At 34.4% G+C, this 27,274-nt stretch overlaps 2 protein-coding genes across 2 annotated transcripts in view; one reads left to right on the plus strand and one right to left on the minus strand.

Annotated features, from left to right (window-relative positions):
• Positions 1–274, plus strand: part of LOC149777622 (beta-1,3-glucan-binding protein-like) — a 38,489-nt gene extending 38,215 nt beyond the window's left edge. Inside the window, exon 14 of the mRNA XM_089942276.1 lies at positions 1–274. Within this exon, the coding sequence (XP_089798402.1) occupies positions 1–225 (225 nt within the window). The 3' untranslated portion in view covers positions 226–274.
• On the minus strand, positions 275–26,362 carry LOC149777623 (INO80 complex subunit B-like). The gene is made up of 8 exons (XM_089942277.1): positions 26,224–26,362; positions 24,522–24,690; positions 22,322–22,392; positions 19,392–19,585; positions 16,486–16,537; positions 13,626–13,726; positions 5,730–5,786; positions 275–3,594 (listed from the first exon to the last, which is right to left on the minus strand). The coding sequence occupies exons 1-8, from the start codon at positions 26,264–26,266 to the stop codon at positions 3,331–3,333; spliced, it is 951 nt and encodes a 316-aa protein (XP_089798403.1). The 5' UTR covers positions 26,267–26,362; the 3' UTR covers positions 275–3,330.
• Between the last annotated feature and the right edge of the window lie 912 nt (positions 26,363–27,274).

The following is a 27,274-nucleotide window of genomic DNA, read 5'->3' on the forward strand; positions in this document are numbered from 1 at the left end:
TTTTTCTTGATAATGAATGTAGCTGTTGGAGGAATAAATTACTTCCCTGACACATTTACAAACAGAAACTACCCAAAACCCTGGAATAACAAATCACCAGCAGCACTGAGAGATTTCTGGAATCAGCACGCTCAGTGGTACCCAACCTGGAATCCAGATAAGAACAATGGGGAGGATGCAGCTATGCAGGTTAACTACATAAAAGTCTGGAAGCTAAAACCATAATTGTGATAATAGTGTTCATAAGAAAATCAAATAAAAGATGAAAACTTCATTTAAGGCTGTATTTTTATTTTGCTCTAAGCATATGACATTTGAAATGATATAAATATTTGTGAGTTTCAATGCCATTACAAGTAATGTGTTGACCCTTAGCTCTCAGGGCTAAGCAAATCCTAGAGCCCTAAATACAAAACATATGAAAATCATTGTACGGTAATATTTTAACTTTCATTGGGAAATATGTCATGTCCATATTACCACTTTGTATGCAGGGATAATAAATGTTGGATATTGGGTAAAACTGAATGATCTATCACCAACCAGTTTATGCTAATTGATCAATGATACATTAATAATATATATATATTTGTAGAACAAGACACATTGCCAAAAGCTGATCTTCTTCAAATAACATAGTTCTGAAAAGCAGGAATGGTGCAGAAAAAATATTTCAACCAAAACTGATCTGAGATTTAAATTAAATAATTTCAATAAATGTAACCAATGCACAACTAAACTGATTAATCCAGGCAGCACAAAACTAGGATACCATATGTATATTAGAATTTGTAAAGACATTAAATGAAAATGATGGCTAACTGGCTAAATTTTTTTTACAAGACCCAAGAACGTAAAAATACTGACAAAGGACTTCAATCATTTTAAAATGGTATAAACTTTACAGATATGTATATCTGTATTACTCTAAAAATGGTAGAGACTGTTTCCACTACGCCATGGTTAATCATTCTACCTAACTAAGATGCATACATGTCAACTTTTCAAAAGCCAAGCAAGGAAATTGAAGAAGAAAATAAATGGGGAGATTGGGACCATAAATTGGGAGAGTTTTGTGCAGTATTTTTTAAGTGCAGTTTCAATAAACATTGGTCAATCTTCCAGGTCCAATATGTGTGAAATTCTCAAAGGAGGCACCAGAATGCCCACAGAAACTTTTCCGGAAGATGGGGTGGGTGGGCTAACATGTAGTGGTCAGCCATTAAATTTTAAGGATGTCGGCTTAATCACGTTTAAAGGTGAAATGGGGGGAGGTGGGGCCATGGGATGCGCCATTATCCCTGTGATGCACCTTATTTTCCCCCAATATGTGCCCTCTTTTTGAATTGTGGTCAGCTGTGGCTAAACTGCACAAGAGCCAAAGGTTAGACATAAGTACACCATCAATAAAGCCAGTGTGACCAAATAACAGTTAACTCTTATCATTGCATTTGTCGTGTGAAAAGGACTGTCTGTCCGACATACTTCAAAGAAACCACATTTTACAGTGTAAACATAAGCATTTGATTAGCAAATACACAATGCTCTATTTTGTTGTAACTTGCGATGTCTGACTTCATTTTAACAGTTCAAATCTACAGTCACAAGTTACCATACATGTGGCAACTCTTATTCCCACATTTTTTATCCCACCTTATTTCCTTAGGGTCAACTTTTAATCAAGTTTATGGAAATTTCTTAGAAATTGTCAAAGAATGGTTCTTTTTGTAACTTATGTGCAATACTGATTCACAAATGATGAAATAAATAAGTAATATTCCGATTTGGAGATGTCACGAAAATTCTCCCACTAACTCATTCTGCCCCAGAGGTTTTTGTTGCTTTTGCCTGAAATGTGCGTAGGAAAGACATTTGGGGGGCTATTTCTGAATACATGGTAATACATCGGCTTTCAACAGATTTTCCATGGGACTAATGCCTAGTTGTATTAGAAACATCATTTTCCATTGGTTATTTTGCTTGTGCATGAGCAGAGGGTAAAAGTTGGAGTTCTTTTTTTTTTTTGCTTAATAGACCCATCATTTTCGTATGGAGACCGCAATTTATTCCAAATGCCCACCTTATCCTAGTTTTTGCAAAGGTTCACCTGTCTGTGTACAGTTAAGACTGGTATGCCTTAGATTTGAGGCCAAAAGGTCTAAAATCCGGACACAAAATTGCATTCCGATCTCGAGCGAATTTTGGGTGAAAAAAAAAACGGATCCAAAAAATGAGGTTTTTCTCTCTGTATTTTGTAGTGCAACTAGAACTTCCAGATTATCCGATATCATTTTAGAGCTATATCTGTCTGCTTTTTTTAAATACCACCCACATTGGTGTATCTTAAATGACCTTGATGCTGCAGAGCTTGGAAGTAGGGTACAGCCTCATCATGCCTACAGACGGGATCGGGGCCAAATCGGTTAAGGCATGTAACACTTTTTACTAAATAAAATATTTATCCTGAATTAGTTCTTTTGGGTAACATATCGTGCGAGATATATTGTTTTCATTCTTTCTTTTAATTTAATCATGGTAATTAAAGTTACAGTATTACAGTACAAATTACAGTACAGGAATGCTATGTGTTTATTGGTATAAGTTTCTTTAGTGCTTGTAGAGAAAAATACACATCACTGACATTAATCATTCATCGGACTGAAACTGGTGACAATTATATTGTTGTGGTTTATTTTTATTTTTACTAAAGGATTGTTGTAGGGGTTAAAAAATATTCAGAAATTTATGTGAATAATGTTTAAACTTAACATTCTATTTACTGAGAAAATAAACCAACTTTGCAGTGTGATATTAGTTCTTTCATCACAACAATATTTGCTGGTGATAAAATAGAACATGCCTTCTGTGGATTGCATGTGATATATCTATTTATGTAAGACTTTTTGGGTGGGGGGAGAAATGAAAATCGCCAGACAATGTAATAATCAGCAAAAAAATCAAAATATTATGAGATGAGGAGGTAGGCGTGGAACAACCTCCCCAAAAATTGGGATATTTTTTTTCTGATATGACAGTTGACATGTATGGAGATGAAAATGTATTTTGACTACACAATAGCAATCTTAAGATAAGTCCCCAGTCACATCTGCTAACAAAAAAAGGGTGTAAATGTCTCATGGCATCAATATAATGTCTCCAGTCACATCTGCCTGTGTAATAAAGGTGTAACTGTCTCAGGCATTAGTATGATAATGTCTTTTTCCAAGGTAAAACTCACCAAACAATATTTCCTGCCATCTCATATTTTATTCCCCTATCCTGACCATCAATAGACTTTAATTATGTATGTCAATGAGCACACTTTCCAGATCAGGTGATCGTCCTGCTAATCATGTGTGTAGCTAAATTTTTCTTATAACACTCCAAGCTACACAGTGGTACACCAGTTTTTGAACAGGAATATTTCTTCTTGTTCTTACAACCAGGAACCCCACATTTCACAGGGGAAGGGTGTGGTCCTTTTGGGATATGAGTTGTAAAAGGAAATGGAAACCCCTGGGGACAAGATATAGAAATCCCTGAGGAACTGTTAATGTAGTGGTACTTTGGAACGTCAGACTTTTTGGACCGTCCCTGTAAAATTGAAGAAGGCAATCATAAACTTATAGTATGAATAGGATGAAAAGGCCTAATAGTAATAGTATGCAGTAAAGAAGAGTTAATAGAACTAGTATGTAGAAAAGAAAAAAAAAACAGCCTCAGACATTTGAGGTGGATGCTCTAACCACTTAATAGACTACCGGAACAGTGTCATAATCTTTCTGATGATGATGGATGACAGACAACAGACCATCACATAAGCTCTTCTAGTGTATGACTACAACATGAACATTGAGCATAATCTAAAAATCTTTAATACAGACCATAATCTAGGGTGTAGACATATGTATGGATTGATAGACAGACATGCAAATGGAAACAAAATTGATCACTATGATGAGCTTCTGCCATGAAGGTTTGAAATAAGCACCTATTTATAATCTTTTAGAATATTTTCCATGGTTAAAATTATCATTAGCAAGCCAGCCAAAAAATATGCATACTAAGATGCAACATTTTCAATTTCTTTGAAAAAAAGGTTGATTCAGAAGACAAGGACCAACCTTTACAACATGTAATTCCCCAATTAAAAATTATATTATCAATATCTAAACATGTGCAATATAAAGATCTGATTTGTTTTGAATTTAAAATAATAATATTACAAAATGCACATGTTATGCCTATCTTGAGCTCATTTCCCAACTATTGATCTTGACCTTGTCACATGGGACTTGGCTATTGCATAATAAGGTGTGAACTTGTCACATGGGACTTGGCTATTGCATAATAAGGTGTGAACTTGTCACATGGGACTTGGCTATTGCATAATAAGGTGTGAACTTGTCACATGGGACTTGGTTATTGCATAATAAGGTGTGAACTTGTCACATGGGACTTGGCTATTGCATAATAAGGTGTGAACTTGTCACATGGGACTTGGCTATTGCATAATAAGGTGTGAACTTGTCACATGGGACTTGGCTATTGCATAATAAGGTGTGAACTTGTCACATGGGACTTGGCTATTGCATAATAAGGTGTGAACTTGTCACATGGGACTTGGTTATTGCATAATAAGGTGTGAACTTGGGTAAAGTTTCATCAAAATATTTCTGTGGGTTAAAAAGCAAAACTTATATCATACACATCTGCTTGGCTACAAGTTTTCTACACTGTTCCGCTGCTTGGTAATCAGTATTACTAAATTTCTGTGTGTTTGTGGTCAGATGCATAGGAAATTTATATTGGTGAAACATATAATCACCTATGACAATTGCATATGCAAACTGTATGTAAAAACTTATGAAGATCTTTGGTACACACTGTTTAGTAAGATGGGAACTGTTGATTAGGACCCCTGCAAACAATTGTTAAGCAGAATGGTTTAAAAATGCTTCTATCAGAGTTAGCTAAGTAGATGTTTTCTCTATACAGACCTTATATGTTCCCCTTCCCCTTATAGCAACAGCCATGAATTTACAGTAAGGGATCTGACGGTCAAGCAAATTAAGATCAATTCATGAATGTTTAGTATTTCTCTATAAAGATTTACTGCAAATATACTGAAATTTTTGCAACTGGAATTATTGCTATGTATCGATTCTCAGGCTTCTTTACCAACATTTAAAACAGCTATACAAATATCAATAGTCCAATATATGGATAAATCAATTCCATTCCAAATGAATGTATCAAAAAACTTTGATTATTATACTGTTGTTACATATGAATATATTAACTGTGCCTTCCTGGATTAGTTTTGGTAGCTTTTTTCTATTGTTAGTATGCCAACTTTTCTTAACTGTATAAATGTGTGAACATTTTCATGAACAATAATATGATTTGTGCCAATCTGAAATAGCAAAATGCACTCTGGTTTCACAACATGACTATGTTTCCAAACAGACTAAATCAAATGGTTTCTACATTTTTTTTATTTGCTCAGCTATTGTGTTTCAAATGGAACTAGAAATGTGTTAACAGAACACGAATGACCTAAAGCAGTTCCTGAGAAAATAGCCCAAAAAAACTTAACAAAAGTGAGATGAATGGAATTACATAAAGACAGGGGTAACACTGTATACATCTACCAATGTTATGGGGGTGGCATAATAAGCATGAATGTCTAAGGTCTAATGATTCCTGCGCTTTCACTCTCTACTTACTTTCATTCCCTTTGATTTTGCTTCTTGTTTCTTCAACAATCTTTCCAGGGTTAGTTTCTGAAATGGAAATGTTATACTTAAAGCATCCATTACAAGGGAGTGGATTTCATTATTTTAGGACTAAGAAAATGAGTAATATTAAGGTCTACAGTATTACAGTATTCTTATGCCTGTACCTCACAACAAAATAATTAACATAAAGTATTTAGTGATAATAATTGATTTAGAAGTGTGTTCAGTCAAAACATAGGAATTGATATTCAAATAAGAGTAGTACAAGATGTGCACACCAACCTAAAATTATTAAGTAATTTTCAATTGCTTGGATCCATACTTAAATAAAACTATTAATCTTTTAAAAAGGTATATATTCCATCAATCATTCATATTTAAAAAGAATTGACTTGTCATAGTATTATCCAGAAGGCACTGTCTCATAGAGGAAAGATCCTGTATTCAAAATCACAAATGGCAGACTTGCCAACCTGAAGAAGACCTTCTCAGTAAGCTGGTCAATATTTTATCTCTAACTTGGACCAAATTTTAGCAAGGTGTAATGAAATAGTATGTACTACTATTGTCAACCATAAAAATATGGATTTGAAATACTCAGAAGCTTAATCTGAACCAGCAAAAGCAAACATTATGTTAACAAAAATATTTGTAAAATAACCCTAGTCCTTAGTGACCTCTAGGTCTGTTTCTGAAACTGCAATTCCAAGACTCAAGGAGGTCAATGGTTCATGCTAGACCGATCAACGGCTTCATGAAAGACATCTCAACTCTAAGTAATTTTTGTATATTTTCTTTTTTAATTTCATGTGGTGGCAGCAACCAGCACTCTCACCAATGCCCAAACTGACATACTTGATTTTCAATAAATCCAATTGTCAACTTTCTTGCTATGAAAAACAGGGCAAGACAGCAGCCTCTGGGTAATTCTGGGAAGTCAGTCTGGTACCCTGACCAATTCAACCTAATCAAACATGAAAAGCTATAGCTGAATCAAACAAAGACAAGCCAATATCAGGATCTGACTGCAAAATAATATTTATTTATTTTTCGCTATTATTCTCTAAGTCCATTACTTAAGGGTCATTTCAGTAAGAATTATGGTAAAATCATAAAGGTGGGCAGATGTGTAGCCACAATGTGGTGCTTGACATACTACATATTCCATGCATAAAAATCGTCCTGAAAAAAGACTCCATGTATTAATCTTAAAAACTCTTTTTCTTGACAACCAAATGACATGATACAGCTTGAAATATCAATGTTTGGAGTACATGTTTCTTCAATAATACTTGGCCAATCATTAATACATTCTGTGCATGACCACTACTTCTCAACAAAAGTCATTTGCCACTTCAGCAGAAATCAGATAAAAGTGATCTCCCCTTGAAGAGAAGAACCGGTGTCAAATCCGATTCAATCATGTATCGGTTGTTATAAGAGCAGATGTGCACACTCTATCAGGTTTTAATAAAACTGCAAGCAGAATGGGAGAGTTTGCCTGTATTGTGATTGGACATGTATTACTGATGATGCAGTAATATACTCTGACAATATACTCCAAAAATTTGTTTCTTCTTCAAACATGTTACCTGTTTAAAATATGTTAGGAGAACAGGTAAGAATAGGTCAGACATGGGCGATGTTACATCTTACCCTGGAGAAAGCCAAATTTCTGGTCCCTAAATGCATGTGAAGCAGGTTCAAATCTTGTGAAAAATATGGCAAAGAGTTATCATACAGACATTCTTAAACAATGATAGTAGACAAATTTCCCTCTGACAAATCCAGCGGATGTAGAGTGACCACACAATTGAGCAGCAGCTGAAATGACCCAGAAAAATGGCCTCTTGTGCTGCTTATATATGTCCCACCAGGTCAAAAGATTATGAAGGTAAAAGCTAATATGCAAAAATATACACTGTTCTGGACTGGTTTCTCACAGACTGAGAGGATAACCCAAATTATCCAGAATGATCAAACATGAGCAGAAATAATGTCCCATTTTCTTGAGTGGTAAAACAAGCAAGATTTCCCTCTTCTGATTAGCTCAGTTTCCATGGGTTCCACTTTGAGGCCTTCATGGTGTCTTGTAGGTTCCCTTTGGGTATAGGGTCCAAGGAATATAAAAATATCAAGTCAAAGCATTGATTTCCCAATAAAGGGATCTTGTCAATGAAAGCATGGAGATATTATGAATGAACTCAAAATGATGCAGCAAAACTATTGACAGTTTGTATCGACTGACAAAGTATATTCTCCCTGAGACTCCTTATTAAAGAAATAATGACAAGGAAGTAGACTTGTACATTAGGTGATGGAAAAAAATGATGGTATTGGTTCAAAGGCTGCTTTTCTTAACTATGTCAGAGTCAATGGAAGGCTCTAATTTTGGCTGAGGAGTCAATGCCTTTAGTCAAAAGAGTAAAATTTTACAAGAAGGTTCTGACTTTACTCTTCCCTTAATTGATGCTGGAACATGAATAAGAGTGTGGTATGGTAGCCACTGCATGAGATGGGAGCCAACTTTTTTCTCTTCAGATAGCCAAATGAAGGAAGTCATGCTAACTGTGGTACTGAGGCTTTTTGAGAGAATGTGTTTCTACATGCACCACTGAGACAGAAACTCTTCAATTTCCCAAATGTTTTTAAAAATGGATGGCCTCATTCCTGGAGTAAATATAATAATAATAATAATGATGAGGACTTTGTATAGCGCCTAATCTTTAAAAGCTCTAAGCGCTTTACAACATTAGACAACACCTATAAGATAAGAAACATAATAATATTATTACAAAAACAAACATGAAATTAGAAAAACATTAAAAATAAAAAAAAATGCTGAGAATATTTCAGGAAGGAAACATTATTAGGTCTTTAAGTTTGTTCTTGCAGTCGAAATAAGTGAGTTTTGAGAGCCCTCTTGAATGTGATCCCTGTGTCTTTGTGTCTAAGTTCAGTGGGCAATTCATTCCACGTTGCTGGGCCCTGGTATGAAAAAGAACGCTGTCCATATGACTTTGTTTTCATAGTGGGAATAATGAGCATACGATTGTCAGAAGAGGAGCGTAAGTATCTTGCTGGTGTGTACACATGGGTGAGGTCAGATAGGTATGTTGGACTGGAGTCCGACAGTGAAATGTAGCACAGAGAACAAATTTTGTGTTTGATTCTGGATCGAATGGATAGCCAGTGTAGGGCACAGAGCAGCGGGGAGGTGTGCTCTGATCGTGGTACTCTAAGTATGATCTGAGCAGCTGTGTTTTGAACTTTTTGAAGTTTCTGGAGTAGATATTGAGATGAACCAGGCAGAATTGAGTTACAATAGTCCAATCTTGAAAGTACTAATGAACACACAAGTGTTTTAGTGGCATCAACTGAAAGATATTTGCGAATTGAGCTGATGCGCCTCAGCTCAAGATATGCAGCCTTGCATATGTTAATGACATGTTGGTGCAATGTGAGAGTACTGTCCAGAGTGACACCTAGGTTTCGCACTGATTGTGTGAATTTAATGTTGGCATTGCTGATATTTATTGTTTGAGGTAAAGGATGTGAATGAGAAAGTCTTTGTGTTGTGATCAGAATGGCCTTAGTTTTATCATCATTCATCTACAGCTTGTTACATGTCATCCATGATTTCACATATGTCAACCACTTGTTCCATGAACTGATTTCTTTAGAAGGTTTACTGGATATAAGCCAAGCATGCAAGTTCATGACCTCTGAGTAAAGATTCTGTTTAAAATTTCGGTAGCAGAGGAGAGAAAGAACAGTCTATGTTGTGAGACTGTTCCAAGAGTGACTGTCCAGGCCTTCCGATCAAGGACAGGAATGAAGAGTCAGAAGCTTTCAAAAAAGCTAAAACAGGAAACTTTATCACCAGAGGCTTATGAGACGTCACCAGCAACAGTCACAAATTCAAATGAAAAGCGGAGTAACAATCATTCGCTATAACATTAGCTGAGTGTGATGGGACATTCAGTCTTCGAGGATCTGGGACATTCAGTCCTCTAGGATGATGGGACATTCAGTCCTCTAGGATGTTTTGACATTCAGTCCTCGAGGATGTTAGGACATTCAGTCCTTGAGGATGTGTAGCATGCCTGAGATGTGGCTGACTGTATGTGGATTTGTCAGCAATATCACCACCTGAGAAAATCCCAAACAATAAGGCAGAGGTCTGGGGATTTGTTTTACCAGTGCCTTCAAAGTAATCAAAGACAGTTGGGGAAAATGAGAATGAAAGTGCCTTTCCCAGACAAAGTCACCTGCCATGAATGAAAAATAGACACTATGGCCTTCCTCTCCATGCCAGGGTTCATATAGAATTCTGAAGGGTAAATTCAAAGACTTTTCCCAAACATTGAAAGACCACAAACAGAGATTCCCAAGACCTATTTTCACTAACATTTTGTATACAGGTTATATGAGAAAACAATGAATGCAAAATACTACAATATTGTTTAATGATGAAATTCAAACTATAATTAATTTCCTAAAATTGCTTTATAATGATCTGGAAGATAGGATAACATTCATTGTTATTTCAGAAATATGTAACTTATGCATCAGATTTAATACAAAATAAATTGTTCTCTTAACAGACATCAGCACTGCTTTAAATGCATTAATATAGTTGCTGCTTTTTCTCTTCAACCATTTTGAAAATTATTATTACCACTGTCATCTTTTCCTCTGCTCTTCTCCTAAGAGCATTTGACTCTGAAACAAGCATGAGTCCTTTTAACTCTGCTTCTTCTGCCTTCTGAACAGAGGAAGCATGTAGGCTGGCAGTGTCAGCTTCAAGATGCAGCCTTTGTCTTTAAGATCTTCCACTCCATCCATGGCTAACTCCCGTTTCTTTCCTTTTCTGATTTTCTTCTCATGCTCCTCCTCTGCTTTCTTCTTATCCAGATAGGCATGGTACTAATGTCTTGCAGAGGAGGCATATGTCATCATTTCATTGCTAATGATGATTTCCAAAGGTCCACCTGCTTTTCTTATTGTGTCAATGATTAGCCTTTGAGCTCTGAGGATTTCTCTGCTGAGGTTCTCAACAGATACCTGTTTGCTGGCAGAAAATTCTCTCTCCACTGTTGCTTGCCCATGTGACAACAACAACATTTTCTGGAGAACATTTCCAAAGTTCAACATATTCCTTTCTTTTGGAAAGGACGGAATAAAACACTTCATCTAGACTGTCATCTGTTCTATTCAAGCATTTCAAGGGATGATTGTCCGATTGGATAACTTCATCCACTAATTTTCCATACTGAGTCAATATTAAATCATATCGGGACTCTACTTCTTTTCCTGCCTCAAACATAATTCATAACAGTGTGTAGTTACTGTGTACTAATTTGCATGTTACCTTTGGCATGACTTGTAAGGGCTCCTTCTTCCATCGAAGCCAAGATGATTGTCTTTTTACACAATGTACAAAACTCCTTTTGTTTACATGTTTTATCTTTTTTCAGCAATTCCTTGTATTTCTCTTGTTCAAGCCAGATATCATTGAAAAAGCAAAGACCTGGCATTTTTAAACACAAGGTGAAACAAAACTGAAGATGTAAATCGACTGAACAAATTTTGAATCCTCGAGCTTGTGTTACTTTTGCATACTTTCTACCTAGAGTGAGCGCTTGTTCAATGTAACCAAAATTCAAATGGCTGAACAGTCTTGTTAAAAATAAATCGTGAATTAGTGATGAATATTTTGATAGGCCAAAGCTGATGAACTCATCCAATCAAATGAACAATTCATCAAAAGAAAGGTGCCAGGAAAACCGACTACATCCGAATCTAACGACCTTAGGCAATTTTATTTGTTATAAGAATAATAATAATAATGATAATAATCATAATAATTAGGACTTTGTATAGTGCATATTCTTTAGAAGCTCTAAGCACTTTACAACATTATATAACATCTAAAACATATATTATGATATCATTACAAAAAACAAACACCATGAAATTAGAAAACAAAAAACGTGCTGAAAATAGTTATGGTGCCGACTTCCTTTGATGAAAGGTGTAGCTGGCTTGCTTTGATGAAGAGTGCATGTGTTACTGAAGTTGCTGCCAAGGCCAACTTTGGATTGCCAAATGAATGCTTGTTTGTTATTGCAGCAGCAAATGAAACTGAACAGGTCATCAAAAGAAAGAAACCAGGAAAACTCGACTAAAGTCAGACTATACATCCCCGTTTGTTTGTAACCCCCTACCAATTTCAATAACAAAAATGTTCAATGTGATAAAAAGTGCACAGAACTAAGTCAATTGAATCACTGATTTATAATTTATTACCTGACTGTAACCAGAATGTCACTAATACTGGCATCCCATGCACCTTTGATCCTTAATGGACTTTCCATACTAACATGGCACCATACTGTATACACTATGGATACTTTATTTCCATCCGACAACATAATGACATAGTTCATCCTATTCAGTAACTGCCGGATAATTCTGTAAATTACCATAACACTGAGAGTTTGGAATTATATCCCTTTGCACACATGAACATAGAAATTAAGAAATTAAACCGGTCATTATATCCACATGAAAGGCAAATTTTTTGTTGTCATTCTTTTCCTTTGCTTGATTTTACTTTGGAAATATCAAAAGCAGATGACATATGTACATCTGTAGTCATGCACACACCCCTTTGCTGAAAATGGACTTGTCCAGGAACTTGAAATAGATCTGAAGCATGTCCATCTATTACATTGAAAACTTCCGTTAAGCATGAAATACGCAGATTATGATGGTATTACGGTCACTCTACAGGTTAGACATTATAAATCAATGAATGAACTGAATAAGTTCCTTGCATTTTTTTATCATCGTAAAGGTTTCTACTATTGAAATTGGGGGGGGGTTTTTACAAACAAACGGGTTGGTATAGTCAGACTATACATCTGAATCTAACAACCTTGGACAATTTTATTTGTGATTATGTAAAGAAATTAAACATTTTGGGTTTAGTTCAATTTTCAAAGACTTTTAAAGACCTCATGGTAATCTGATCGATTTTCCCAAACTTTCAAGGCCATGAAAAAGCCACCACATTTTTACCAACCTCACAAAGACCTTCAAAGACCGTACAAACCCTGCATGGTGATGAATGTACAATGAGCACTCATGAGGGGGTCAGGAAGGCAAGAGGAGGGAACCCCACCATGTTGTTCTGGCATTTAAGAAAGACTTCATTTACACATGGTGCCTGAATGAGGTGGATGAAAGTTTTGTTTCCATGACTGGATGATGCATGCTTTGGGATCTGAGGCCAATGAAAAGGTCTGCTGTAATCCCTGACCATGAACTCTTGTGCAGGCTATTAAAATGGCACTAACACACTTATTAAATGACAAAGTTAGGCAAAGTGTAAAATATTCATTGATGATGAATACAGAGCAAGAAATAAATATGAACACAAACACAGATACAGTATTCATTGCTGTGTGAGAAAACTACCCATAATTCCTCAAATGTTAAAAGGTACACATGTGTGTCAAGTCTTGAAAAAGAGCATGTTTCCTAGCATGAGTGGAAGTAGTAATTGATGTATGGCTGGCATATGACATCAATCCCTCTATTGAAGGGGAAAGCATACTTGTTGGACTTCCAGCTAGGTAGGTAGATAACTTTTGGCAATTTTGCTGATGAAAACGAACTTGGGAGGGAGGGACTTTCAAGGTAGTGATTGTACTCCCTAATGTTCCGGTAAATGTATTTGAAGAAGAAATGCCACGACTATCTGCAAAAACAGCACTAAATATGGATTTAACACAGGCCATTAAAGTATGTAGGTATTTCATGGAATAGATTTCTTAACACTGAACTCAATTAAAATACTGTGATCATTAAACATACCTTATCTTTTTCTCTTTTTTCCTGAGCCTGTTGTCTTCTTTTCTTTGCCCTTTGTTGTCTCTTTAGGATTTGTTCCTCAGTCAGATTTTCTGTTTTGTAACCTTTCAGATGACAAGAAGAATAAATTAGGCAAACCCAGAGCAATTAGCTACTGGTTCATTATAAAGGAACCTGATTTTTGCAATTAGCTACTGGTCCATTATAAAGGAACCTGATCTTTGCAATTAGCTACTGGTCCATTATAAAGGAACCTCATCTTTGCAATTAGCTACTGGTCCATTACAAAGGAACCTCATCTTTGCAATTAGCTACTGGTCCATTACAAAGGAACCCGATCTTTGCAATTAGCTACTGGTTCATTATAAAGGAATCTGATCTTTGCAATTAGCTACTGGTCCATTATAAAGGAACCTGATCTTTGCAATTAGCTACTGGTCCCCTATAAAGAAACATGATCTTTGCAATTTGCTCAGAATCTTTAATAAAGAAACATTGTTGAAACAGGATGAATAAAAAATAATGGTCCATAACTCTATAAAATGCTGACAAACAAACTCATTCAAAAGTTCAATAAAACAGAGATGCAAGTGATAGTTGATTTAAATCCAAGAACCACTGAATACATTATTCTCTGGAAATGAAACTTTAGAAGGACTGTTAATCAGGGTGGACAGAATTCATGGAAACGATATTGTGGAATAGCAGAATCAAACTAATGTCAGTATAAAGTTCAATGCAAATCTGATTCAGACTAAGCAATCTTTAGTTAAATTATGCTATAGCCACCAGTCTCAAGAGGATGGGCAATCTGACAGCCATAACTCTTGCCAATGATTTTGCTGAATACTGGAAATCAAAACCATTAAAATTCTCATCAATATAAAGCTTCAAGTGAAATTTAATTGAAAATCAAACATCTGCTGAAGTTATACTAATGAAACCAAAATAAGGGGAAATAAATCTTCTAAATTAGAAAGTGGAATGCTGAAAATTGAACCAAATCTAGGTCTTATGAAAATAAAGCAACATGCCAAATTTAATTGAAATCCAGCAATCTTTGGTAAAGTTATGCAGTGGAAACCAAAGTATGAGGATGTACAATCACAGTCATAAAGGCAGTAAATAGTTGCATACCTAATATGGTTAAACTGCAAGAATTCTCAATAAAGTTATCTTGTGGAAAATTAATTGTTAATGAATAAAGAAATGGACTAATTGATATGTGTGATTATTATAGGGCTCCATCGACTTCATCAAATCCAACCCTAAATATCAGTCGACCATGTCCACATATCTCTTTCCTATTCTTTTGTAGTTAGGTTTTTTATTCACTTTTCATTACATGTATTATGCATTCACATAACATCTTCCTTCACATTTGATTTTCACATTCTGTTAATGTTAACAGGATCCAGACATGAAGGTAGACTTGTGTCTATTTCTGGCAGAACCGATCTGTTTCAAATTTACTTGCAAATCTCCCAATGAAAATTGGTGTTAAAAGAATATGTGACAGGTCGGGATGTTTATTTTATTTACATAAGTGGTCTACCAAACAGATTATAAATTGCGGATTTAAACTTAATTCCTAATTAAGTTATTAATGTCAGTTCCAACAATGGGTCAAAATAAAAAATAAAATTGTATCAAATTGACAATGTGTGCTTTGTTAGATTGTCATTAGGCCTGAAAAGTACCATTTATTTAAAAACACTGTATAAACTGTAACCTTGTTTTTAAGAGACCCTATTCAAACAAGCCCTGTTCTTAAGAGACAGTGTGTAAACAGAAACCTTTTTCTAAGCATCTGCAACACAAGTATTGCTACCATGTGTAGAGTATTTGTTGATACTTTGAGGTATCTTAGCAATATGTTCGTAGTTTAACCATAAGAAAAAACTTTATTCATTTTCTTCATCAATTTCATTCTTCATTTTCTGCTAAATTACTTCTCTACATTGTTGTATGAAAAGCTTGATGTGGAAAATGAAAACAAAATGCTTTATTTAGCTTGTTTATTTGAGAGAAAATAAGTTTCACCCCAAGAGCTCACTTGCACCATTTTCAGATATGTGGAAAACTGTTCAATGAAGTACAATTTTTTATAACTATCATTGAATGACTTGTTGATATCTAAGGACACCAGATTTGGGTTTAATTACAACATAATTGCTGTAATTGAGTAATTAATTACAATTACAATGTATTTGTAGTTGAGTAACTGAAATTGTAATTGTAATCAACATCTGCAAACACAGCTTAATTGTAATTGTAATCGACACCTGCAAGCACAGCTTAATTGCAATTGTAATCGACATCTGCAAGCACAGCTTCATTGTAATTGTAATCAACATCTGTAAGCACAGCTTAATTGTAATTGCAGTCGACATCTGCAAGCACAGCTTAATTGTAATTGTAATCGACATCTGCAAGCGCAGCTTAATTGTAATTGTAATCAACATCTGCAAGCACAACTTAATTGTAATCGACATCTGCAAGCACAGCTTAATTGTAATCGACATCTGCAAGCACAACTTAATTGTAATCGACATCTGCAAGCACAGCTTAACTGTAATTGTAAAGGTAACTGATGCAAGTAATTAAACCCAAGAATGAACGACACAACAATGCTCAGAATAGTATCGACTGCAGAGGTAACTGATATAAAGTGCCATGCTCAGAGACACCCAAAAGCTGCAAACCTTGGCTGGTTTGAAAAGGATTTAAACCTGTAACACTCTAACTGCAAGTTTACCACACTAAACACCGAGTGATCCACTAGTGTGTTGTATAAACTAGATAGTTTCATAAATATACACCAGATTAGCTTACAGTAGACTACTAGTTATAATAAAAGTACCTGATGGTAGTTCAAGCAAAGTTTCTTCTGTTTTTCCATGCAACAGGGCTCTCTGCAAAAATGAACAAATTACATTCTTTATTAATTTCAAACATACTAATTACTACTAATTAATTAATGACTAGACTTCTTCAATTAATTAGTTAATTACTATACTTCTTAAACATTGATGGAACTCAAACATTTATCACCTTAATTCAAGAATATCAAGGACCGGTGTTAAAAAAAGTTATATTAATTTGAGCTCATGAAAATAATCAGAGCAATACTACATAAACATGGTTGCATGTTACTTTCATTTAAATATCTTTAATTTTACATCTTATAATATTTAGTTATTATTTGTCATATCAAATAATATATCAACAATACATTTTTATATATAATTCAGTTCTCTATGACTGATTTAATGGATCCTAATAATGAGACGCCAATGAAAGTCCTGAATGTAATCAAGCTTTTTAATGTCAGAAACTGTACTTCCTATTAAATTTATGATTTGCTACTACATTCCCGTTACAAGCTATATTTTGGAAGTTGGATTTTCATCAGCTGAATTACATCATTAATAGTGAACAAGTATATGATCAAGACACTTCTGGCATTAACTGTAATTCCAACACAAATGCAGCACGTTTTGTTTAGTCAGCCAAAAAGTATGTTTCATATAGTTAAGGGATATGGTGATGTGGTACAGTAGAGAAATATTAATGTGCAAAGTAAAATGAGTTCCTTCCCCTGACCTGCAACAATGATAAATGCTGTTTTATATTCAGTATATGTCCATCACTTAAACTTTCCAAATATTAAAAAAGTGAACAGAATTCAAAACAAACGGGAACTTATAAAAGTTGAATGCATTGTACTAAACAATACTGACACTAATTTCAATTAAATCAACAAGACTGTTGAGTGTTATTGCACAATAAAGAAAGATAAATCGAACCATTATACTGAATGTCAGATCATCATGTAACATTAAAATGGTATATCATAAATCTTTATGTTTCAATTAAATTCTTCACTATTCACAATGTATTACTAATATTTAGGGCAGAAAAATCCCTGCAAGTTTGGAATATGTCCTACAAATTTTGTCATAACTGTGAGGTAGGCACACCAAAGTCACACTTTATTTTTAAATTATCATTTAATGACAAGAACTAATTGGTTTAATGTCTCTCATTTAGTTCTTTAAAATGTTTTTCTGTCCTTATGTTTTATACACTTAGAAATTTATGAGATAAATAAAAAACGTATTATATGAAAGATTTTTGTAATGGAAAATAAAATATTTTGTAAAGTAAACATGGATAAACATACACTGGCATGTGCGAGTGCAGTCTTTAAAAACTACTTTAGTGGACATGGTGGTAGTGGTTGTAATGCATGACAAACTTAGTCAATTCACATTACACCTAAATTTCTAGCTGGGTTAGTAGCATATTTCTTTCAAAATATTCAAGGTTTTTTCAAGGTTTAAAATCATGTTTTTCAAGGTACATTCTTACATCAATGAAACTGTGTGTAAACACAACTTAACACTTATTATTACTTCTTATGAGGAATATTCTTGCAAATTTATTATAAAAAACAACATGAAGTCAAGAGTATGATCACTGATATCATTCCCATTACTAAACATCCTACATGTGGACATGAACAATGTTCATTTTACTCTGTCTATGCTACACTATTTACAAAGTCCAAAATATGTTTAAGTGAATTTTTCAGTTCTTGTAGCTTGTCATCAATCTGTTTTTCAAGAGCTCCAAATTCAGTGACTTTGTCCTTAACACTTTTCCTCAGATTATTTGATGTCGTGATAAAGGAATTTTTTCCTATGAGTCTATGCTTTCAATGATAGGCAGCAGCAGCAGCTGTCATTGTCTCAATGTCTTTTTCTTTACCTGCTTTTCTTCTTCACCCAGCCCCAAAAAACAAACAAAAAGGAATAAAGATACTTGTTTTATTTATGTTATCACTTACATAAAAACAGTGTATGGATATTTTAAACTATTTCATATTATATTATTAATATTTATCTCAGCTTAGCTGTATTCCATATATTTAGATTTATCGTGTTCATTGCAATTATTTTCTGTCCAATTTCCACTCAATCCAAAAAAAGAACCAGATAGAACTAATTTTATAATTAAGACTTTACACAGTTTCTATTTTAAAACTTTAATCTCTTTGTTCACTCTTTCGCCAAAAACGATTTCTTGCTGAAGGCTTCGTGTTTTGCCATATTAGCTGTGATGGGTGTTTTTTTTCCAGCTGCATGTGACCGAAAAGCACTCTCTCCCACTGCACACAAATCAATATCCTTCTCGCATAATTTGCATATTGCAAAGCTCTCCTAATCCAAACTTTATATTTTTCTTCGTCTAGCCACCAAAGTTGGAACCGGCAGCCAGACATTTCAAAGTGTACAAATGATTCGAATTTAAACTGTAGCTACATCCAGGCATTGTATGATCGGAAGTTCAAAATGTATGACTGCGCAGTGGCCAGATGTGGAAATTTCTATTCTGGCACAAACTTAGTGAGAAATTCATTTGTTTTGTTTGTTGTTTCCTTTTTAAAATTATTTCCCTTTTTATTTAAATCTGTAAAATGAAAACTATTTATTAACTCCTTTTGGCTTCAAAATATTCAATGCTTTTCATGGTACCCAGATAATATTTTGAATTTTAAGGTGTTTTCAAGGCCTTGAGGGACAAATTCATTTTTCAAGGGTTTTCAAGGTCTGCTACAGACCATGTTCAAGGATGCATATTACTTTTCTGCAAACAAAAGAACCTTAATTACCCATATTTAGATCTGCATATTTTGGATTCATGCATGTAGTTCAGACCTGGATGAATGTAATTTCGATTAATCAAGCCCCATGTGAAGTTTACCTGTCTAGCTGTTAGCAGGCTGGGGTCTTTTTGTTTCTTCAAATGACCAAAGTCATCCAACTCCCCCTTCTCCAGTGCCTCTAACCATTCTCTTTCCTCATCAGATGTCTCATCACCAGGCTTCTTTGTGACAAATGTGTCATCAACATCATTGTTTTTGTGATCACTATCATCTCTGTCATACCTATCTGGGTCTAGAAAATCAATTTTGCCAGAAATATTAAATCAGCAGCACAGCTCATCAAAGTTTTTATTTTCCTGTACTGAAACTATGTATTTATATTCATTATTACCTACTCATGTATAACCTGCACTCAAATGCACTGCTTAATCAGACGAATGCTGTTCACTTGAAATTTTAAATACATATCTGTGACACTTTCTGAATACAAGACTGGAATTTGATAAAATATGCAAGCCAATTCTGATGAATAACATTGATTCAAAATGCAAACAACCTGTTAAAAATATTATTATTATATGCTCATTGTTTTCTCCGTTAACTTTACATTGTCAGAATTGTTCAATATTACCTGATACTGAACTTGCATGCAAATACACATATTGCATTCACGTGCATAAAGGAAATACTTTCTATTGTAAACAAACAATGGACGCAGACGCCAGCACTTTTGATTTGTAAACAAATCATGTACACTCACGTAAGAGGTTGTGGTTGTTTAAATTTGTTTTTGAATGAAACAAAAATGATGTTTTGTGAACTGCCACATACCAGCTGCTTTGGCACATTCCATGATAACTTTGTAGATACAATGTTTCAGATTTAGGCTAGATGTACAACAGATGCAAGAAAGGTTTCTTACATATAACATACAAGTGACAAGTCATATACTGAGTTCTTCAGCTGGTGATAAGAGTGGCAAATAAATATACAGTTTTACATCCTGAATTTCCTCAAAATGTACTTTCTTAGTTCTGCAAATCCGAATTGCATGAGCCATGTCATAGGTTTTCAATCTGGATTACACATTTCGAAATTGTGCTGTAATTTCAATGATAAATGCAATTGCATCCTCCTTACTGCATTCAAAAAGAAATAAGCATTAAATTCCACAGCATCTTTTTGATAATTGCAATTGAAAGACTTCATAGTTTTCCTACATTATGATTTCAAACATTCAATGACAGAAACAGAAACACATCTGCAGATATCAACACATTTCTCCCTCGCTTCTTCAATCCCATGTATTTCATGTGGAATTGTCACATATAAATCCAGTCCATAATCACGAAATTAAGTAGAATTGAAAAAAATACCTAAATCTATTCATTCCAGATCAATGGGAAAAGTTGCTGCAATGTGCATTCATTCACAATATGACTCCAAATTTCAATTTCAACTAGACATGCCATTTTCTTTCGAAAGTTATGTTGAGTACACGACTAAGTTCAAATTTATCTGGGCACAGTTATGTGCGCAGTAATAATGTTGTTGTGTAATGATGAATATGCGCTTGTGTATTTAGTCTGAATGCAGCATACATTCAGTTACTTTGTTTCGTGTAGTGTAGTTTGTTAACATAATTAAGCAATAGGTAGAATTATAAAAATTAACATATAATAAAAAGGTTAATGCATTTGTATGGGAAAATATGAACTCGTTTTGTTAGATGAATATACTGCACTCCCAAGGTTGTGCAGTATTTCCATTCGAAAAACTCGTTCATATTTTCCCATACAAATGCAGTAACCTATAAATATTATAAAAGTAGCATGGAATATGCACATAATCAAAGACTGAGATAACTCTTGTTACACTACATCAAAAGGTTTATTCAAAACATGCAACTTGTTATGCAAATACTTACAAGAAACAAAATATTACCAGGAAATAAATCTTGGTATATGAAAATTATTACTTTTTATGAAACTGAATTCAATGAAAAGTTTTAAAAAATCAATGAGATATATTTTGCTGAGATAAAACAAGTATGTTTACTAAGCAGAATCAACAGTATTTAACCTGGTCAAGTACATTATATGACAACAGGTCCAGGTTTGACATTGAATTCTTTTAACATAATAAATAAATGCTGCAGTTTATGCTAAAATTTATAGCAAGCATCATGTGGCCTGAAACTTGAATCAGTTCATCTACATTTGCATACAATTATGTCAGCCAAATTTTCTTTGTCTATGATGAGTGTTTTTGGTGCAATACTGCAAAACAAACATCTTGGAACTAATGGATGAATTGATGTGTGGACATAAGGACAGGCAAAACCAAATCAAAATGTCCCTGCTGCATGCAGCTAGAGAATAAAAATCATGATTCTGGAAAAGTACATCTAATACCATAGCTTCTAAAAGTTTCAAGCTGAGGCCACCAATTTGGACTAAAGAAAAAGGTATGAATTGCAAGGCATTTTGATTTTGGAAAGTTTAGTCTCTTGATTGTTAGGACAAGGTCAAAATATTAAGCAGAGTCACTTTCAAAAGATGTCCACATTCAATGGGTATTACCAAAGATGATGTAGATACAACCACTATATATGGAATACAACACAATTAGCATTAAACATGGAATGAATCCCAAACACAAATATGAATGGTCATCAAAGATAAATTTCCCACTTTTCCAACTTACTATATTTTGCAGAAAAGTTGTAGCCCAGATACTATCAAAAGAGAATGAACAGATGAAAGGCGACTGGATAAGCTACTCCAGTCTATGAGTAGAGCTAATCCTGGGACTAGTACACAAAAGGTAAGGTCAAATCAATATTCTGAACTCAATTGTCATTGAATCATTGCTCGAAAAAATCAATATGTACAGCTCTGTAAACCATACAACTAACAGATGGCATACTTTAGTCACTCTGCGAGATTAAACTGGTTAACAAAGAAAACAGGCAACCAAGGTTGAAATACAAACTATACACATAATGTATTTTGTGAAATGGCCATACCTATTGACTCATCTGTCACACTGATGAGTTGATCACTATCATCTTGAGTTTCCAACATTGGGGTCACCACACTGAAATTAAAACAATGTGTAGGACCTGTAGCAAGGAAACGAAGATTAAAAAAAAAATGTATAAATCAATTTTTACAAGTTAGTTGAACAAAAACATGAACAAAGTATGCTGTGCTATTCTACTGAATGATGAAATGAAAAAAGTCTAGGAAATATGGACATTTGTTGTTTCTTTCAATGTCTTGGCACATTTATTGAAACCAAGTTAAACTAATTAAATAAATTTAATACAGAAAATAAACTGTACCTTAATTCCTTGAGTTGTTACATCAAAATTATCGCTGTTATCATCTGCCTTAGTTTTTAGTCTTGTATGTTAATACTAAATATTTCAAAACAAATGAGCATCAGCAATATGACAGATATATTGGTGACCCCAAAAACACTCAAAATATTCAGAGTTACTACAAACGAAATGAAAGTATTATTATTGGGACTCCTATTTTTTGGGCTGGGACTAGCATTTTTTTTGAAGGAAGAAGTCCTGGACTGGAACTTTCAAAATCCTATGGAGATCCACGTAAGTATTAAAGTATAAATATTCCATTAAAGATAATTCAGACTTTTCATAAACAAATGCCCTAACACTTCCCAGTTGTTATTCAAGGGATTTAAGCCTTTAGTACAATGAAGCAAAGTCACTTTCCCAGCTGGAAAATCATAAAGCTCATCCATTCTATAACATCCTTTTTGGCAAATAGTACTTCATTAAATATCCTATCGGTATGTGATGAGAATGTTTACAGGCATCCACAAACATTAAATCCTTATGTCAGTCATTTTAATTCATGATTTAATGGACCAAAACATACTGTTCTTATTAAGATGGTTCCAAATTTTCATGTAAGGATATGCCTAAATTTGGTAAAAATAATGGCAAGAATGAAAGCTCGTGCACATCTGATACATATAATATGTAAAATGGAAAAAGCACATGGCATGAATGGTGTTTACAGTGCACAAATCATAAGTCTTTTATTGGGAACAACATGTCATTGTTCTGACAATGCATGTCTGGCCATGGTATCTTACATCAAAAGAAAACCCACTTCAGCTGCAATATACAACCAGTACTAGAAATTGTAGCCTCTATTACTGTGTAGATAAGCAAAACATAATACTTGAAAAATTCTAAAGTCAAACTTGATACTGTAACACTGTCTCAAACATAAGCTTGCAGAATCGGCAGTACTTGTTTTTTTTCCAGCTGATGTACTCGTGTCTTTGGTCCTGTAAAATGTTTCCTGAGATTTTAAGGTCTAAAGTACCAAACAATATAAATTTCTTGCAATGTGCCTCTGAGACATTTGGAACATTTGATCTGGTGCCTATGTTTATTAACTGAGGCATCTTGGTGATAAATAACCATGACTGGGAATGCATTAATGGTTTAAATATTCAAAATGGCATTTCTTTTGATGGGTGTAATTTTGTATATAAACATTTAAAAATATCTGCAGATCAGAACTACACTTTAATAGCTACTGAATATCAATGACATTAAGGATATCATTTATATCAATAATTATAACTTTAACAGAAAAAAAAAGGTCTGACAATGATACTGATGATTGAGACACAAAAGGCGCTTCCATGCGAATGGAGTAGAGGCGTCCAAAGATGCTTGTATGAGGTAAAGGGTTAAGCAGCCAATTTAAGATGAGTACAAGCAAATGTATTCAATTTACTCATTTTTACAAACTATCCTTTAAAAAGCTGACAGATCTTTCCAGACATTTTCAATATGAACTTGGCTTACAACTCTTTCAAAGACCAAGGTGCTGTAGTTTTTGCTAACCTAAGGCTACCAGAATTTCTCAGTTATAGGCTGTAAACTCTTTCATGATGAGAAAAACGAGACACAGTGATACAGTAACATTAGATGGTAGATATTATCATCCTAGATTAAGCAGTCTTTTCCAGATTTTCTCAATGTATTACACAGTGCAGTAAAAACAGCCTCAAAGGGGCATACAGAAGACACCAAAATTTATAATCTTTGAGCAGGTGTCCTTTAAAAAGAAGTTAAAATGAAATGAGGAAAATGATTTTTTAACTCCTGATATGGAGTGTTTGCTAAGGAAGGTTTAAATGCATAAGAAACTCTTTTGCTTGGCTTTCTGAGATACTTTTTAGTGCTCAGTGTCATTCCTCCAATCTTTAACTTCAGTTTGATGGCAGTCTTTGGTGAACCTCCAATGTCAGACACAGTTTCTGGATGCTCCTCATCCTCATGGCTCCGCTTTTTGTGCTTCTTCTTGTGCTTCTTATGCTTTCTGTGGGAACTGCTACCAGGATCTGAAATACAGCAAACAACAGAATGAATCAAAATTCCGCAAGAGCTTTTCATATTTTTAGTTCCAGGTCTCCATAACATAGCATTTAACAGAATTAATCATACATTCAGGCACGGGAGATAGAATCTAGCCATGCTCCAATTTTATCAACACAGATACTTAACTTATGTTATGTCCAGCCTTAAGACATTTGATTAGTCAATTTTAAATCCAGTCAAACACTTTCTGGAAGAGGCATATCTCTACTTGGCACTTAAAAGGTAAAGGTATTTGTGGCTAAATCAAAAGGATTGTCAAGTTGAAAATAAAGCAAGTGCTACCTTTACAAGCACTGGCAGAAAACTTGTATATGGTAAATAGGTACCTTATGGATCATTTTATTATCTGGGTTATTATCCATGGGCAGTTACCTGAGTTCTAGGATACCCATTGGCATCTTTACCCAAGTGTCCAAATGTTAAATGGTCACTGCGTTTCTCTACCCATCCCCACTCAACTCCACCACCCAGAACATTACCTTCAGCCCAACTTATAAATCCCTATATTTTCCTTAAAAATTAACACAAGAACTCCAGAGTAGATTATTCCTGTAATGTGTCTAAAGTGTACATGGTCACATAGACATATTTATTTATATAAATTAAATATACGCTTTATACATTGGTTCACTGCTCTTGGTTGGCCCAAAATGCCAAGTTTTTGCATACTTTAACAGTATTCTTTTGTCTAAGGCAGTTATTTTGCAATTAATACTGATTGATGAAAAGTTAAATCAACTGAATAATAGTCAGTAAACTTATGTGTAAGCAAATTTTCAGAATGACATTTATAACTGAAATAGTCAGCATCACAAAGTTATTTGTTATTTAAGAATTATTCTGGTAGGCAATATATGCTACTTATTATATACATGACATCAGTTACAGTTGCGATGAGAGACAAGACTACCCATAAAACTCATAGAACTTAAACTCTGACACATGCACATGACAAAACAAGTGATGGTATATGTCAGTGGAAAGTACTTTTACTTTTAGTGCCAAAAACAGAGGGGTGATGGTGTAAGGTAATTAGATTAGGCATACGCAGAACTATAAACCCATATTTTAGAAACGGCCGAAGAATATTACGATCTACAAGCAATATTAACCCTTCTCGAGTTTGCAAATTTGTTTAAATCTGGGAACAATCATTTAATTCACAGTTAAGAAAGTGACTTTCTGTAAGAGACTTCAGGCCTTAAAATGTACATTTTTTAGTCTAATCTTTGCACCGCACCGCACATGATTAGTCCTACATGTAAGACATAGCACATTCTGATTTTGTTTACCTGACGCCCAAAACATAAATATCAGCGTCAGGTCTTACAGGTAGGACTACGCACATGATCGACCATCATACGCCTCGAAAACATGTTACACATCAATTTTCTACAAACAACCCTTATAGTTACCATTCGTAAAAGATATCTGATACTTTGTAAAAGCACAAACATATAGACATTTCAGACTGCTAAATAAAATTAGGTACATACCTTCAAGAGAATGATCAGCGGATGAATCTTTTCTCTTCCCCATTATCTTCACGCTGAATTTATAGAGTTACTTCCCTTGACCCTAATGTCTGTCTGGAAGGACAAGTTCGTGTTTTCTAGAGGACTAGGCAATACAATGTCGAGCCAGTCTGCAGCACTCGGCGCCATTGCCGATAAATAAAAGGGAACTCACAAGTTATTATGTACTTTTGAGAGAGTGACGTATGTAACGTGATGTTGTTTGCATTTTACACATGAATATTGGAGAGAATGTTGGCCTACTTCTATGCTACTTTGATGTAATGTGGCTGATATTTATTTGGATATTGTACTTGTGGTACATGATTTAAGCACAGTACTAACTAAAATGATCCCTTGTGCTCAAACAATCACCCAGAATTAGTCTAAAAGTACACTATCTTTAGCACTGATTAAAATTGGAAAAATTAATCTTGCCCAACTAGACAATACCAGCTTTTTAAACTGCAATGGATGAATTAAAATGTAAAAACAAAAAATTTAAAAAAATGTAAACGGCTCGTTTTAGTCTATGCAAATGATATTTTCATCTTCATCTTACTTAGATCTGTCTATGATCTTATTGCAAAAGCTATTACTAAATATACACTTTTAGTTGTCGCCACTTTCATTTAAGGATATACACCCCCGAGAAAAGAAATTGCCACAACAATTATTTTATAGGAAGAGACATACAAATCAACACGTGGTTTGAAATGTCTAAGGAGGTATGTCTCGAACTGAATGTTGTCTGTTGCTGCGAAAACTTCAGATGATATTTCTTCTAATTAATATTTGTCATTTACATTTTCAAGTGTCTGTTCTCTAAAGATCAAGTTAACTAATCACGCTGCGTTCGTCGGTTGTTTACTGGTGCTACATTTGTCGAATATTGTATCATCTTTTAAATGTTTAGTGCATACTATTCTTGCTGATCCTGGATTTGGGTTGCATGTTCAAAGCCAATGAGATAGCATTGAACAAATATCCTGGATTTATTTTGCATGTTCAAAGCCAGTGAGATAGCATTGAA

This window comes from Sinohyriopsis cumingii, chromosome 18, assembly GCF_028554795.1.
Source record: "Sinohyriopsis cumingii isolate HCF-2022 chromosome 18, ASM2855479v2, whole genome shotgun sequence".
Lineage (NCBI taxonomy): Eukaryota > Metazoa > Mollusca > Bivalvia > Unionida > Unionidae > Sinohyriopsis > Sinohyriopsis cumingii.